The sequence below is a fragment of the Agelaius tricolor genome, unplaced genomic scaffold (assembly GCF_023055355.1).
Source record: "Agelaius tricolor isolate 1412-34295 unplaced genomic scaffold, bAgeTri1.0.p SCAF_6, whole genome shotgun sequence".
NCBI lineage: Eukaryota > Metazoa > Chordata > Aves > Passeriformes > Icteridae > Agelaius > Agelaius tricolor.
The window spans coordinates 32,267,883-32,285,628 of NW_027269266.1; the positions used below are offsets into that span (position 1 = coordinate 32,267,883).

The 17,746-nt window shown below is 40.3% G+C and overlaps 1 protein-coding gene across 1 annotated transcript in view; it reads right to left on the reverse strand.

Moving 5' to 3' along the window:
- HIBADH (3-hydroxyisobutyrate dehydrogenase) overlaps window positions 1–14,188 on the reverse strand; it is an 85,889-nt gene extending 71,701 nt beyond the window's left edge. The window contains exons 1-3 of the mRNA XM_071429249.1: window positions 14,039–14,188; window positions 5,606–5,766; window positions 1,213–1,322 (exon numbers count right to left, since the gene is read on the reverse strand). Coding sequence (XP_071285350.1) covers window positions 1,213–1,322; window positions 5,606–5,766; window positions 14,039–14,102 — 335 coding nt within the window. The 5' untranslated portion in view covers window positions 14,103–14,188. The remainder of the gene's footprint in view (window positions 1–1,212; window positions 1,323–5,605; window positions 5,767–14,038) is intronic.
- Between the last annotated feature and the right edge of the window lie 3,558 nt (window positions 14,189–17,746).

Genomic DNA, 17,746 nt, shown 5'->3' on the forward strand with positions numbered 1-17,746 from the left:
TACTGCCAAATTACACTTTCTTCTCTTAATACAAAGGCTGAGAAACTGCAGCAGTACAGGACTGCTTTCCACATCCTCTGTTTCCTGCTGGATTTCCCACATCTATGTACTCAAGAGATTTATTGGCAGTACTGTATCAGTATGTACAGCCAATCATTCCTCAAACCACTGCCATCATGGGTGCAATTCTCCCACAGCTGTTTCCCGAGCTTTTTTAGCTGATCCAATTACCCATCTTCCCTGAAGGGTCTAAGCTATAGATACTTAGATCTCCTCACTCCAACCTTATGAGGAATTAAACTACAGACAATAAGGGAAAGAATCAACTATTCTTATACAGCAAGAACAACAGAAATCCCTCTTTTCTACTTCCATTTTCTTATCACTGCATCTTAATATTGTACAATCAATACCTAAAAAGGCATCATCATTTTTTGATAATCTAATGTACTTTTGTCTTCTTTATGTTTTTTCCTTTATCTTATTAACCTGGATAGCTGTTAAGAACCTACACGATCCTCAAAGGTATCCAGCATCCTTAGTCAGCCTGTGAAGAGCAGTACACATGTAGCCAGAACAGATTTTAAAATAATATTTACTTTTTGATTTGGCAATTTCAAAAACTCTGAGCATTAGAATTCTGCAAACTATGGATTTAAGGCTCAGTGGAAATCCCTCCACAAAAGTTAAAAAACACTGTTTCACATTAAACAAAATCTTATGGTATTGTTTTGTGTGATAAACAGATAAGAGTAGAAATCAAGAAAGTCTTGTCACTTATTCTATGTAAATACACTTTAACAACATAAGACACAATGGTGTCTCTTCAGAACATTTAATTGATAGGATTTCAAGGTAAAGAAAATAGTATTTGAGCAAATAATTGTTGCCAACAAATATTCTAGTTGTACTTGAGTGTAGTACATTAGATTATGGCAAAAGAACCATGCAACTGAAAAGGCAGATAATAGTTAAGTTGCCTGAAATGCACAAAAATTATTATTCTATTGAAAATAAAATAAAGACTTTAGCCAAAAACCAATCAAAAGCAGCACTGTATGAGAGAACTTATATAATTAGAAATATCAATAGTGACAGAACAGAGAACATTGAATTAAGTGCCCTGAAGGCACAAGAAGAGTTACAACAACAGCAATCATCAGACAAACCTTGAGTACAAGTGTAAATTCTCCAAACTACAAAAAGTCTTACTTTAGAATTCCATTTCTTCCTGTGTAAACTTCTTTTGCATGGGGACTAGAAGGCAGCATGGTAATAATTCTGTCTGCTCTTTCTGCTACGTCTGCTGGGGATTCCATTACCTTATAAAGAAAAAAAACCCCAAACAATATAAGCTTACACACTTCCTGAAAAAGAGATGTCAGACATGTTTCATGAGTTCGGTTTTAGTATGCACTGGTCACAACTAAACTATTAAAAAAAAAAAAAAAGAAAACACAAGAAAAACTGCTCTCCTATCACGGAAGTTCCTCCACAACATCTGCTAAAGGGAATATGCTTTCATCCCATCAACCCATTCATAAATCTTCAATTCACTACAAACCCTGCATCTATAGAAAATATTGCTCTACCATGTTTCTAAGAAGGGACAACATGAAAGGATTACAAAAATCTCACTTTTTTCTTTGTCTTATATATGGCATTAAGAGAGACGAAGACTGAGGAAAAAAGAAAAAAATTACTGGATGCACCTCTGAGCCTCACCCTAAAAGAAATCAGATTAACTTATGTTTCTCAAAATATTACAATTGGCATTTTTAAAACAGAAAACTGTCAGCTCAAGCATCCTTCACGAAAAAGATCGGAACAATTTTCAAAATATATTATTAGGTATTAGTTGTTAAATAATCATACCTAACTTGAAAGGTATATTACCATTCTGAAGTCACTTTCAGAGGCAGGCAGTATAGTATTTAAGATACATACGCAACAAATGAAATATTGACAGCTAAGTTGTGAGTTTCACTTGGAAGGCATTTACCAGTAAGATTTCTGTCCACTACTGGTCTGAATTAATAAATTTCTTTAAAATTACATTGTTAACACATTAACAGCCCAATTTCCCATTAATTTCCAATATGGAAAAATAGCAACAAACATACAGCTTATTATTTTATCTTTAGCCCACAAGGATCAAATCTAATTTCAGTCATTTGTAATTAATGCTGAATTACACCTTGAAGGACTTCTGGGATTCAGCATAAGAAACTTTATGATTTTCATTTGACTTCTGAACAGAAGAAGGGAAGACTGTACATAGTCAGTGAACAAGGCTCTTGGGGGAAAAACACAAAGAAACTGGCATGGATGGGACCGAGAAACATGCAAATTTTGTTTTGAAAGAATAAGTTAATACTGCACAAAACGCTGGGCATACCACACAGTTACAAAAGGAAACATGCTCTAGTTTAAAGAACAAAGGTTAGCAGGAATAAACAAGGCAATTATAAGCAGCAAACCTTCTATATCTGATTAGCTGATTTTATGACTTGCCTCCCTGGAGATGAGAGAACCCACCTCTTTAAAGAGAAGTATGACACCTTAGTCTTTAGTTCTGTGTATATCTGGTTTGGTTCTCAATGTGTATTATTAGAGGTGGAGAGAGGAAGTGTGAAATTGGAACCTGAATCTATTTATGTCTTCTTATTTGAAACTATGATCTCCAGTATTCTTAGACATTTGGAGGGTATCAGCTGAAGACTCAGTGGCCCATTTGCATCTTTCAACCAGAAGGTGAAAAATATACTACATTGGGCACACAAATAAAACAGTACATCAGCCTCAAATTTCTGCTTGGCTACATAGATAGAAGATAGCTGGGTTTTGGTTACAGTTTTAAATAATTCTTAAGCAAAACAGATACAAAGAAGATATAGTACAGAAGTCATCTAAACAGGAGCTCATTTATTCTATCCATGTCTTTCAAAATAGTAAGATGCCTTTTACATGAAGAAAATTAGATTAAAAAGGTACGCAGACTGGGACAGTACTTCTACAACCATACAAAGGAAAAACTTTCTGCTACCTTGAAGTAAGTAGCAAAACAAAGTGGGAATTAAAAGTAGGAACAGACAACTCTTGCCTTTTGGTACTATTAACAAATATGAATAATATTGCCTGAAAAAATATACCTACCTGGTTCAGTAAGCAGCATATAAAACCTTTATTTTATTTGGGACTTTCCGCCTCAAAAGCAAAGCTATTGAATGATTTGAAAGCTATTACAAAACATTAAGCATTTGAAATCATTAAGAATATGTGCATAACTTTAAAAAACAGACCAAACACTAATTGTTGATTATCAACATAGACTATACTAGCTCAGAGTAGCAGCCCACCAAGGCCTGTACATGTTCTGATACTTGTTTAGTTTAAGCAAACTTTTGCAGTATGTAACTGGATAGGAGAGACTTTTCTGCATACTGCTGGTTGTTGGTACTGCCCTTACATGCATCTGCTTGTATTTGTTCCAAACTGCTTCCCTATTTTGTTTTACTTATATTTACAGTAAGTCAATTAATTATTGTTTGCCTGAAATGGCATTCTTATTGTAAACTAAAGAAAGCTCTATTTTTATGATGCTTTATGCATCAGGTGACTCCAGTAACATTCTCAGTGTTCTAAATCTGTGATAGGATTTAGATACAAAGACCTGTAAGCTGAAGTGTGACACGCAGTTACTCCATTGTGTGAGCCTTCCAACTTTCTCCAAGTTTCACCCCAAGTGGCTCCATATGCTCATGCTCAGCCAGTTTTCCTCTTACTATTCACCTTTAGCAGGTGGGTGGCCACTTTCTGACATGTATCACATCCCAGTTGTTTACTTCAGTGGCTAAAGAAAGTGGAGTAGCAGATTGTGCAGATTTATGGTCAGGCATCCTGCATCCACCATATACCTTGGTAGCAGCACTGGCCTTAAAAGAATGGACATTTGACTAAGTTTACTGTCTCTTGGGGTCATTTCACTTCTGTAACACTCCTGATGGTTTTACCCTTACAGCCAGACCAAAGAGAAAGCAGCCCTTAGAGCCCAGTGTTCCTTCTACAGCAGTTTCTACAAGGCCCCATGGACCCACAAGTTTTCAATTCCTGCAAAAAGTGCTGGAGTAGGATTTACACCTAAAGATCAAGAAGAGGAAGTTATGTTCACATATTTTCTTTAAATGTGTTTTATTTGTATTTAAGCCTAGCCATGTATTCTCTCAGTGATTTATGATCTTAAAACATACCTTGGACTTTATTTTTAAAGGCATTACAGTTCACCTTTATTATCACATGTCACGTCTTGCAGTGAATGCCAAGGATTCTATTACAAAGCAAAAATCTATCAACATGGGCAGCCACAGAAAAGAGATCCCACTGCAGAACATGAATTAAAAATACAACCAATAGTTCAAAACAATCTCTTCCATTTGCCCAGTCTTACTCAAGACATGCCTGGTTCACGCCTGAGGCTCTTGGCTGCTTTAACAAAATAGGAATGGGAGCTAGGAAGAGAGGTGAAAAACTTACTTTCCCACTTAAGGCCAAGATTCTGTAATTATTCAAGGCAAGCTGCAATTAATTACTAACAGCTGTGTGGTATCATTTTATCTTTTAGGAATCTTGATCTTACCTCATTATTTAAAACAGTTGCAATTAGTTTCAACAGTTTAGACCTTCAAGGCACACAGTTCCTCTGTCTAGACCTACCTAAAATTTCCTTGCCACTGCTGCAAAATTCCCTTCTATCCTCTGCATTGTTACATGACAGGTTTATTTTTGCATTGCACTCCTTTTTTCTGTGTTTTAAGCACGTATCCATTTGCCCACAACTGTCTAAATTGTGACAGCTTTGAAGTATGTCAGAACCATTTAAATGTGTTACAGACACATAGAAATGACACAACCATCTGAGAGAATGGGGCTCTGAGGGTATTAACAGATTAAGAAAAGTAATAGGACTGGCTGGAACAGGGCCAAGATTTTGCAGGGTATATTGCAGGAAGGTAAAGCTCCCTAATATAATCAATTTCCTTCCCTCCTTTTTCCTTTTCATTCCTTCCTCTTCTCTCAGCATATCCTTCCTCACCTCCAAGAGAATAAGCACTTAAATAATTAGATTTTTCCCCTGCCCCTAAGGACTACACCTTGAAGCAGCAGGAAAGCTCATATGTCCCTATAACCCTTACAGCTATGCCAGCAGGAATTTTTAACTAGGGTCATTTAACCTGAAAAGGTCAAAGCAGGAACCAGATGAAAAGCAGCCCACTGGCCATCTAGACCTGGGGGAGAAGGAAGCAGGAGAAAGCAGGAGGTGATAGAACAGGCCATCAACCTACTGTCATAAAAAGTGGGGGGAAAAAGACAGCTAGAGAAGTCTGACAAGGTAGCAATTCCAGCTAACATAAGGAAAATTACTTGGCATAGAATCATATCTTTCCTCTACCTGAAACCTCACAGATTCAGATTGTATTTATTGTGCTGTTTCAGTTCTGATTGTGATCTTAGCCAAGAAAAAAACCCAGATTATTTAGTTGTATTGCGTGCAAGAACCATTCAACACACACAGCGATTGCTGAAATAAAGAAGTTTATTACTATACCTGAGCACTCAAGTCTTGAAATTCTTTGCAAGCTTCTGGGAAGACATCATACACAATAACTGGATATCCATGTTTTACCAGGTTTTTTGCCATTGGATTTCCCATGTTACCCAGCCCAATGAATCCAACCGGGGTTTTGGAAGCCATAGTCCTAGAACACACTGATTTCAAAACAATAAACATCAATATATTTGTATTTAGGATTGACATACAACAATGACATACTAAAAGCTACCACATAATCTGTTTTCAATTATTTTAACATTTTTATGCTTTAAAACAGAGCAACGTGAATCCTATTTTACATAATTTAAACTTTAAATTATAGCATACATTGGGCCACAAATACCATCCCACAATGATTTTTCTACATATCAAAGAAAATTATTGTAATTAGGAAAATGTGGGCATTTCAAAAAAATACAGTACTTAAAGCTAAGATCCAAGAAGAGCTCGAAAGTAGACTTAAAATATGCAGGATTGTCTGTGTTTTATTATGTCTCTAAATTCTAAACTGGATATGCAAAGACCAATTTTATATATATTTTACAGACTCTTTATTTGCAAGTTTGCTTGCAGCCATGGGATGCAGCATGTGTTCCCTAGAAACAGACAGAGGCTGCCACTTCATGCAGCCCCTCACAGATTCTCTGATCCTGCAATCAGGTACAAGCCACTAACCTAAAGGTGCAAATCTCCATCATGGCAAATCCTTTAAGCCATGCAACCACAGTTTAAATACTGAAAATGAGAATAAAATATAGTTTTTAAAAAAATTATGAAAATATTTACAGAAATAACCTCTGTATTCTATTTACTGTACTACCAAGACAGAACTATAAAGCCTAACCTACAACCTGTGGAAAACACTACAGTTCCAGTCAGTTACCTTCTCCCAGAAGTTAGTGAGCATCAAATTCTGGATAGGAGCAGCATTGCAGGCATTCATCTACTGCAATCACTGTCTCATCACTCTAAACACTCCAAATCCAAAGGCAACACAATTTGACAGTGACTAGATTTCTTTGCCAATTACATAAAATACTTTCTCCTTTACAACAAAGGAAAAAGTTATGCAGAATAAACACTAAAGTATGTGTCAACTAAGCAGACAGAAACAAAGCTAACTACAGAAATACTCTAGCTCTAAAGTGCACATACAGAAAATGTGCCTAAGCTGGATCGAGACTCTAAGAGGTCTCAATGCTTAGCAAAGAATCCTCTCTAGGCCAATAACACTTGATTAATCATTTTAAAGTCTTTCTGACTTTAAGCTCCTTCTTAGCCAGCAATGGTCATGCTCTTTCATCTGCAGCACTGTTTTGGAAGTGCCACATTTAATAAATCAGGTTTGTTGAGAGAACTTTGGTCTGAGACAGTTTCCACAGATGCCTGCAGCAATTACATAGCTAGAGAAGTAGCACAATTTCAAATAAATCTGCGCTGGGAAAATGCTTAGTGAAAACTGAGATAAGTCAGGAAAAGAGCCCATTGCTTTTTTAAGATGTGCTACATGTCAAAACCAGGGAACAAATGAACAAAGAGCCTGAACCAGCATCATCAGCCATAACAATCATCTTAGAATCTTCTTCTCATTGTTTCTATGAGTCAATCTTCCCCAGTCCTTCGTTTGCACTAATCTAAAATTGTTCCTTTAGTTAGATCAAAGCTTCCCACTTCCTGAAGAGCTTCAAAGCCCTGGTTTTAAGCATCTTTCTTTCTCTAGCCCTTAATACCAGTAGATCTTATTTACCTTGACTTCAGTAAAGCTTTCAGAACAGCCTCCTCTCGTATCCCAGTAGCCAAATGAAGAAAGTATGGACTGGATGGGACTGCAAAACTGCCTGAAGGAAGAAATACTGTCTGGAGTGTTGGGCTCAAATAACAGTGATCAGTAGTTCAAAGACTAGCAACAGTCTAGCTACACATGATGTTCTTTACGGGTGAATACTGAAACTGTTTAAAAGTTTCATCAAAGACTGATGATTAAAAATAAGCACCCTCAGCAACATCATGTGTGACACCAAACTGGGGGGACTGTCTGAAAAATGGCAGGGCAAGGCTACTATTCAGAGGGACTGGAGAAATAGGCCTCGAGCAGTTCAACAAAGACAAATTTCTGTCCTGTACTTGGGGCAGGGGATGTCACTAGAGGCTGCTGACTGGCTAGACAGCTGGCAGCTCTGCAGACCCTGTGGACTCCCATCAACTGGAGGTTGAGCATGAGTCAGCAGTGCATCCTTGCAGCAAAAGGTTAATGACATTCTGCACTGCATCAGCAAGAGCAGATGCAGGAGGTGGAAAAAAACCAGTCATTCTTCTATACAGCAAATACACAAGAGATGTGATCAACCTGCAGACAGTCCAGCAAACATCAAATAATAAATATGACCAAGGAGCAGGAGAACGTGGCCTATGGGCAGAGACTAAGAGAGCTGTCTTTGCTGAGCTTGGGAGAAGCCAAGAGTGCAGACTTCTACTACCTATGGAGTGGGAGGAAAGAAGAGCTACAGAGCAAATGAAGCTGAACTCTTCACAGATGTACACTCCAATGGGACATGGGCCAATGGCCAAAAGCTGCAGGAAGGGAAATTCTGGCTGGAAATAAGAAAAGCATCCCTGATGTGGAAAAAAGGTTCTGCACTGTAAGAGGCAATGCAGGGAAGCTGTGGAACCTCCATCCTCCTAGCAACCTTAGAACACCCTGAGCAACCTAAGCTAGCTTTAAAGATTTAAGGCTTTTGGAAGCCTTTCTTCCAAACCTTTGTTTTCTTTGTTTCTGTGAATTCCAAGTAACCTTATCAGAAGAATAATTCTCACTATCATACCTAGGCTCATTCTTGCAGACTATTCACTTTTATCCTGACCTCTTCTTTTCTCACACTATCTCATGGACATCTAACCATCACCTCAAACTCAGCATCTTCAGAAAACTTTCTTGATACCTTTTTCTGCTATCAGTGCTGGCACCAGCAGTGATGCCTATCACTCACAACAGCCTAAAAGACTCAGCCATGATCTGCTTAAATCTCACTGATTCATCCATCACATCTGAGATCTCAGCTGCTTCAGAACCTGGTCACCTGCCTCAACAGACATAATTTTGCCTTGATCTTCATGCAGGGAATTGAGAAGGACATTTTGCCCATGCTACTTTCACTCCTCCTCTGCAACCTGCCTGCTTTTTCTCTACAATGTTACATAAGACTGCTTTGCTTTGATGACTTTCCAAGACTGTCATGACATCTTAATATTAAGACTTCAGCTGGTAATTAAACTGCAGTGACGTGCCAACGTGCATTTACACTGTGCCTCTAAGGCAGCTCTTCACAAGGTAAATATCCATGAAATGAACACATTCTTCTAATATAAGGCCTCCCTTAAAAATTTTTATTTTGCAGTATCCCCAAAAAGGCATGGCAAAAGTTAGGCTGTGATACAAGATAACTTGCTGACCAGTACTATTAAAGTTCTGTGTTATTGTATTCTTTCTCCTTTTGTCTGTCTCGCTGTCTGACCATGAATCAGAGACCACTTTCTGTTATGTGCTAAAACATATCCAAATCCATGGGAATTGGGACTGTTGGAGAAGTAGTTCAAATCCTGAGTCAGCTTCTGACTTTATTTTGGCTTAACTTTTCACAGCCCAGTATTACATAAAACGCCTGAAAATCAAATAACTTGATTAACCATTTTGAAAAATATTCAGACCTCCAGGTACTCAAACAGAGGAAAACTGGTTTAGAAGACTGATTAAATTAGATCACAGATCTAACAGAGATGTTTTCAATTAAATTTGAACCAACTACATTTAGATGCATGGCATATTTTAAATGACTACTTAAGACAGTGGGGATTTGCCAAAAAGAGGATGTTTTAAAAGAATATTCATGTTTTCCCATTAGATGATCCTCCACAGGTGATTTCACAAAATGTGATGTCCAGCTCACATATGTTGACACTTTTTAGCATCTGACATGTAGTACAAACTCAGTTTTGAAATAATTGTAATTCAAACATCTAAGGACTGATATTCTGAAAGCCACATCATGTATGCTAACTAATCCCATCAACTGTATAAGCATTTGCTGAAACTGTCCCTGTGGTATTGATCCCATTTTACTTTGACCATAAAATCCAGAGTAACCTGCTGCAATCACATGGCTGGAAAAATGCCCAGTCCACACTTAACTTCTAAGAGAGGTCAGAACATCAGAAGAGAAGCAACAGAATCTACTTTTAAAATAATCACTGATACCATGTGCAACTAATTCTCCTTCCCTGGGAACAGAAACAGCAATACAGATTAATCTGTAAATCAAGATAATTGTGAGCAAAACCAGCTATAACTATATCGACTCCAAAGAAATTGGGCTTTTCCCAGATGATTCTTCATTATTCTCTTCAGGGAATATGTGCTTGCAGATCTCATGCCTATGAAAAGTCAATTGATGAGGAGACCCAGTTATGACACTCTCACCAAATTTGGGGCTTATGGTCAATACAGATAAAATACAGATGTTTTGCTTTGAAAAGTCAGCCTACAATAGAAAAATTTTGCCTAATGTGCAGTTTCACAAGAATTTTACCTTAAAACCAATTTAATTTAAAAAATCAGCAAGGGTTTACGAATCTCTTAAATGTCTCTTCTTGAACAAAATGCAACTATTAGAAGAGTAACTTCAGAAACGCACAGATTGCAATCCTGTCTTTAGAATACCTAGCCTGTCAATGACCTAAAATTTGTCTTTTCAAGCTTTATATAAAGATACTGAAAGCAGTTTTCTTTTTAACCTGGATGATGACAAGTTTAGATCATTTCAGATGTTTACATTTCATTTTACACTATCTCCCAAAGTAACAAGTCTTACAGTTTCAAGAATGAATTCCACTTCCAGGGCTGCCCTGATTTCACTGCACATACTTGACTGCACAAGCACTATAATATGCAGAACTGAGGACATCTCTTTGTAATCAAACAAAAAGAGACTAATAGCTGGGTAGAAGCACAGAGAGCAGACTTGGAAAAAATCCAATGTGCTTGTACTCTAACTGGCCAAGAACAAGACTGAAAAACAAGTAATTCCCAAAATATAATTTCAACTATATTACTAAATTCTTGGCTTTATAAAACTTGTTTTGAACCATATTCACCAAATGGCACAAGGATGAGAGTCCACACAGCCTCATCCCATAAGAGATTCCTAATCAGAATGGTTGTAGTTCATATTAATATCTCAATCTCTCTGGATCAGTGAATATTAATGTTCTCGACCTCTCTGGATCCTCTTTTTCAATATGTGAGATTTAACAGGATCACAGGGAGATGCTCAGAGTAAGCTCAGCTACTGAAGCTGCTGGTTTTGCTTGGGGCTTTATGAGAAAATACACATGAAGACACTTGACAAGGAGAAGGAACACGATGACAATTCAATATGAGCCACTAAGGGAAAGATTTTCCCATTGATTTAGCATCTGAAGTTCAGGTACAAGCACAACAGAAGACATCATCCCTTTTCTCTTTCCTACTTTGAAAGAAAGGATCAGAGTGAGCTTCTGTGTTTTGTGGACTTCAGTATGTAATTTATAAAACCCCTACTGAAACTAGATCCTGGGAGGGAAAAGGATGAAGAAATATAGAAGTTAGAGAGGCCAAAGGTACAAAGGTAGAATCCTTCTGCTCCTAGAAGTTTTGCCAATGGAATTTAAATTGCCCCATGGTCACTGACTTTTAAAGGTTATGCAGTGATTTGGAGAAGTGCACTCTGCCAAAATAATAATTTAAGATGATTACAATACTCTAAATTTGGCCAGCTTTACATTGAAAACATCCCACTTGCTTTTTTTTGCCTCTGTAAAGGTCTACTGATCAAAACCAGAGATGCTATCTTGTAACACTCAGTGTCTTCTTATACATCATTTTTATCTGTACCTATACCTCATTAAATGTTTGCTAATACCTTACAGAGAAAATCATGTAGTAAGTACTGTTCATCTAAAAAGAATATCAAGTGTACACTTGATTCCTTAACTAAGTTATGTGCTGGACTTCTGAGCAGCAGATCTTCTGTCATAATCCTTGCTTAGGAATCAAAGCTTCTCTGCACCAGAGCATAGATAGTCATTCAACAGTTCAAGCAGAGCTCCTGAGTCAGAAAAAGTATTGTTACACCAGCAAAAGTACTATTTAATTATTAAGTGAACAAGTCCCCTCCACTCCAACAAAACTACTTGTAAGGACATTTTTGCTCTCTAGCATGGTACTGTCTTCTTTGATGAACAGCTCCCTCAGCTGATGAATCTCCCTTCACCAGAAAATCTTTTCTCAGTCACCATAATTCATTAACCTCCTCTTCTCTCTCCCCCAGAGAGTCCCCAGGAGGGATATCCATCAAAAATATATTGGATATCTCCATATCCATCAAAAATATATTTTTAAGTAAGGTCATATAAACCCTCTCTATGAAGCACCTTTGTCAGTGCCTGCCAGCTGCAGAACACAAGACTACACAGTCTCTGTCCAGCTGACTAATACACAAACATACACATCCAAGAAGCTCCTCCAACATCTGCCCTCAGCTCTTTATTTTCCTCCTAGACAATTTAACAATCTCTAGCATAAACATACAGAAAAAACAAACCATCATGGTCAGCACCAGCTGCAAACAGCAACTGACCAAGTAACTAAGGAGCCTTCAGTAGGAGAAGGAAGGCAGCTTGCTTGCTAGCCAAGCTGTGGTGTTGGACAGCTCTCAGAGCTGGCACAAATCCTTCACCAGGATGGCATTTCACTCAGGACAGATGATGAAATCACTACTCAAACTCCAACTGTCAGACTAAAGAAAAGAATGGCAAACTTAGTAAATGCATTAGAGATGGGGAAGCCAGGACACATAACTAAGCAATTGAGCTTAGCCCTTAAGAAGGCTTAATGCTTAGACCTTCATCCCATAAACATTTCTCAGAGTCAAGAGTACTTTCAGCACAGTCACTACTGACTAAGTCAGAGCTTAAATGCTGTGGGTGAAATTCTCTTCTATGGAAGTTTATCGGGAGAGTCACAAATTCTCCTTAGACTCAGTTACAGTTTTTTTTCCCAAGTCTTCAGGTAAAGACAAACTGTATTTTTCAACTTTAAGGGCCAGTGTTGCTTTGCTTTTCACACCTAAGTTCACCACAAGGAAACAAGATCCTCACCATCTGCCCTACATTAAACCAGATCATTTGGAAATTGACCATGACAGTGGATTTCAAAGCTCTTACAGAAATAACTGACAGTTACCACGCACAGAAAGTTCAAAAATCCTTGAAAGCTATTGCTTTCAATTGTGGTATCACAAAAGGTACTAAACACATAAACAGTTCCCCTGTATTTAACTTTACTAGCATGAGACCAACATGCCTGCTGTACATGAGCTATTACTTATCACAACATCAGAACCACAGGTACCAAAAAAAAGCATCAGTGGAAAAGAGACAGTGGAGCAAAAAGAGCACTGCAAGATAACGCCAAAATTGTCAGACGTTTTTCATTCATTAGTTTAAGTGAGGCTTAAAGGGGAGTTACAATGTTTTTAAAGTTACCTACTTACAAAAAATTTAGTAATTCCTGAAACATTTCCCTAAGTGTCAAGATTTTAGAACCATGTACCATTTAAAAGAATCTATTTCTTCTACTTTGCTAGTAAAATACCTTCACCTATGTGTTAGGAGCCTAACCACAGAGTGACATACACGACCACAGACTGCCATCAAAATGACAGTGAAAAGCCTACTGAAGGTTTATTTTTAATAATTTATTTCAGCAATTCAATTACTTAGGAACAGCTCTGTGATTTTTCAGGACTCCGGAAAGGGAAAATGTCTAGGTCCAGTTCTACAAATACGTTCTTCCTTTGCTTGCACCAACAGGACATCTGCAGTGCTTGCTCCTTCCACTGCCCGTGAACCAACCACAGGTGAGCACCAGTGCCTGCAGAGCCGACACAGGAGGAAGTGCCGCTGGATCTGCCTTCGGTTTAAAGAAAATAATGGGATGCAGTGACCGAGAGAGCTGAGCAGCCCAAACCTAGGTAACAGGTACCGCAGACATGTCACTGCTGCCACAGGAGGCTTTTACGGGCTCTGATGATTTCCAGGCACGCTATTTTAAGCGAATGAGTGAAAACATTTATTAAGCCAAGCCGCTCCGAAGCTTCGGTGGAGCCCCGAATAAGGCGGCAGCGCTAGCGCGCCGTGCCAGCCGTGACCGCCCGGGGGTTCCGTCACCGGGGATGCCGCACACGGAGGCGGCCCCGGAGCTGTACGGCGCTCGGAGGGCCCGCGGCCGCCAAGGGCAGCGCGGCAGCTGCGCGCCCCGGGAGAGGCCCGGCCTTTCCCCGCCCGGCCGGCAGAGCGGGGCCACTGGAGCCGAGGGAAGGGGTAGGTCCTTACCCATCACCCGCCGGTGCCAGCGCCACCAGCCCGCAGGTCCCCTGCGCACCACCGCTGCGGCCATGCTGCGCCCCCGTGCCGAGTGACCTCCGGCCCGCCGCCGCCCGCCGCCACCGCCCGCGCGCCGCGAGCGGCAGCCGCCGCAGCCAACCACGGACGGCGCTCGGCGGGGCGCAGCCAATGGGAGTGCGCAGCGTCCTCCCTGCGGGCGGCCGGCCCCGCCCACCGTCCCGTGACGGATGGGGCCGGATTGCGGGGCGGGGTGGGGGCCGGGCCGGCGCTAGAGATCTCATTGGAGCGGTGGGATATTGTATCCCGCTGCCCGCGGCTCCCGGGAAGGCGTTCCTTTCCAGCTCCGCTTGCCTGTGCCTGCCCGCTGTCGCTTCGTCTCCTTGCTTTGCTGCCGGGGGAGGAGGCTTGGCTGAAGTGGCAGAGGAACGGAGCGCCGGCGTTTTGGCGGAGACAGCTTGTGTGCGAGACGGGGCCCTCGGGGCGATGGAAAACGCCGCCCTGCACTGTTTTGTCGAGTCAGGTGGCAAATAATAGTTGGCGCTCATTGAGGGTTGGAATTAGATGATCTTCAAGGTCCCCTTCCAACCCAAACCATTCTGTGATTCTGTGACTGGCTTCGCCGTTGTGCGCCGCTTCACCCCGGCTGGGCGCCAAGCGCCCCCCAAGCCGCTCCATCGCTGCCCCTCCTCAGCTGGACAGCAGGGAGAAAATACAACGAGAGGCTCCCGGGTCGAGATAAGGATGAGGAGAGAGCACTCACCAGTTACTGTCTTGGGCAAAACAGGCTCAGCTTGGGGAAATTAATTTAATTTGTTTTCAATGGCAATAAAGTAGGATAATGAGAAATAAAAACCAAGACTTAAAACACTTCGTCCCCATCCCTTCCTTTCTCCTGGGCTCAACTTCACTCCCGATTTTTCTACCTCCTCCTCCTTCAGTGGTTTGGGGAACGGAGTGTGCAATCGCTTCATCCCACGTTGTCTCTGCCGCTTCTGCCTCCTCCGGGGGAGAATTTCTCACACTTTTCCCTTGCTGCGGTGTGGGCTTCCTCCCATGGGAGACATTCCTCCCTGGTCTTCTCCAGGATGAGTCCTTCCCCTGGGCTGCAGATCTTCACAAACTGCTCCAGTGTAGGATCCCATCCATAGGGTGCAGTCCCTTGGGAACAGACCGTTCCAGCGTGGGTCTCCCTGAGGGGTCACAGACCCTGCCACCAAACCAACTCCAGCACAGGCTTCCTGGTGGATGTGCCCAGAGGCCTTTGGGAAGTGTCCTCTAGGCACATCCACCCGCTCCAGTGTGGGGTTCTCCATGAGCTGCAGGTGGATCTTTTCTCCACTGTGGACCTCTATGGGCTGCAGGGGGACAGCTTGTCCCACTAGGGTCACCATGGGCTGCAGGGACATCTATTCACAGAAGGCAGCCCTGTAGCACCCATCCACTGCCAAAATTTTGCCATGCAAACCCAGTACAATTGGGCCCAGAGCACATTTCCCAAAGGCCTAACACAGGGTAATAAAATTTGCAAGAGCCCAGCATCTGGAGACCCCGCTGGCAGCTTTGGGAGAGCTTCAGGCAGGAGTGTGAGGAAGCACATCACGCTCTGAGGGAGGGCAGACTGGAGGCAGGCGAGTGCTGCCATCTCAGAGCAAAGCTTCAGCTCCAGTCCTGAAGCTGCCACGTTCATCTCTTTGGAACAAAGTAGTTAATTTCTTTTTCCTGACAGAAAAACTTGCCTTGCTTTGTTGTGCCAGGATGCTGGGTGCTCCCTCAGTCATTAGATTACTGTCATTAGGTCAGAGCTTTTTTTGTAGCTGTTATGTAGTATCATTTACAGACTTCTGGGAATCATGAGGCACAGATCTCGGCTCCCACACAACATGTCTTCATTTAATTATATGTTAGCACAGAAAGAATAGGCTAAATATATATGAGTTCGGCTCTCCTATCATATATATTTTTATATTTACCAGTATAAAGCAATACAGTCAAATATAGTTAAATCAACCTAGCTCAACATAAAGAAATTTTGTGGGCAGCTGTGGTCATATAGTAGCTTTACTGTGACATGTGAGAGTGTTACCATTCAGTAGGCTGATCTCATACCTTCACCCAGTTGCTTTTTTCTCTCATTGCCTCTCATTGCCTCTCAGCTGAGCACTGAGACAGAATATGGCGTGAGAAAAAAAGAAAAATCTCTGTATTAAAGCAATGGAGACACAAACACAGAAACTCTTCCACATCTTGTATTTCTTTTTTTTTTTTTTTTTTTTTTTTGTGATGAGAAGAGGTGTGACTCCTCATTGAGCAGCTATACTGGCAGAAATTTGTACTGAGGTATGGTCCAAATAAGGTATTTGGAAGTCTTTAAAACCTGATTTTTACATGTAATCACACAGTACTTAGAAAACATGGGGGTTTTTTGCATTCCAGCCTGCTTCTTCACCATCTTACATTTTCAGAGTCATTGTCCCTTTACCAATTTGGTCTAGACTCCTATCAAGTCTGAACTGAGTTAGAAAAGTGACTTCAGTTTTGGGATTTTTTTGGGAGGGTGGGAGAGAGGGGAGCTAAATGTAGAAGAATGTGTGAAGAGTCTAATGTTGTACTCATTGTGGTCCTTGAGTTCTGATTTTTAACTCTCATTACAAGATGCAGCTTCACCCCTGTAGTTGCATCTTTCTCTACACCTTTCTCATGTTTAAGGTGGTTTTGTCTGTGTAGGTATAAAAAAGGCATTCTTTGTTTCAAAGGTAAATGAGGACAATAAACTTAGTACCAACATAATAAAAATACACTATAATTGCTCCCCAAAAAAGAAGGAGAAAGTGGAAAAAGGATAGTCCTATTCATAAAAATGTAGTAGACTTAGCCTTGTATTGCTTTGCCAACACACTTGTGTATAAAGGCTTGTTACAGACATGACCACTATAATACTATAGCTTTTACATTGCTTTTGCACAGAATGTACTTTTGCATACAGATAAAATTCCTTGAGATTAGATTAAATAAAATCTCTGCTTACATTATGAACACTGATAGAACTGATATTAATAGTTTAGTACCACTAAGGTAGCCAGTATGAGAAGGAAACACTTGTGGGGCTAGATGGTGCAGGACTACCATACTGCAGAGCATTTTCAGAAGGGAGAAATGAAATTAATAGAGGTTTTGGTTTTTATTTTCTCCAAAATGCCCTCTAGAGTTGTTTGAACTTTTAGTAGGCATATAGTACAGTAAGTTCCTTCTGTTAAAAGTAACTTTGCCTTTGTAGAAGTTTCTCTCTCTGAGTTTTGCTAGTTAATTTTGGTTGTGTGTTTATTTCTTTGCCTACCTAATTACATTTTTCCCACATAAAATGAAGGAAAAAAGCTTTGCTAACTTAAGAACATATTTGGTTTAAGTAAATGGCCATAAAAGCTTTTACTTACATTAAAACCCAAGACATAAATGCTGATTATTTTTCAAACAAAACAGCGTGGTCTCCTTACTCACACCTAGTAGTGGGTTTCATAAAGATTTGTATGTGATGACTTCTGAAATTACCTAGTTAAAATGCAAATAAACTGTTATTTGTATAGCTTGGTTCTACAAATCATTATTTTTTCCTTGTGTTAAGAATGGAGATATATACCTCATTTGAGTGCATACAATCTCTACTTTTTAAACGAAAATGTTTTCAAGTAGTGTAAGTCA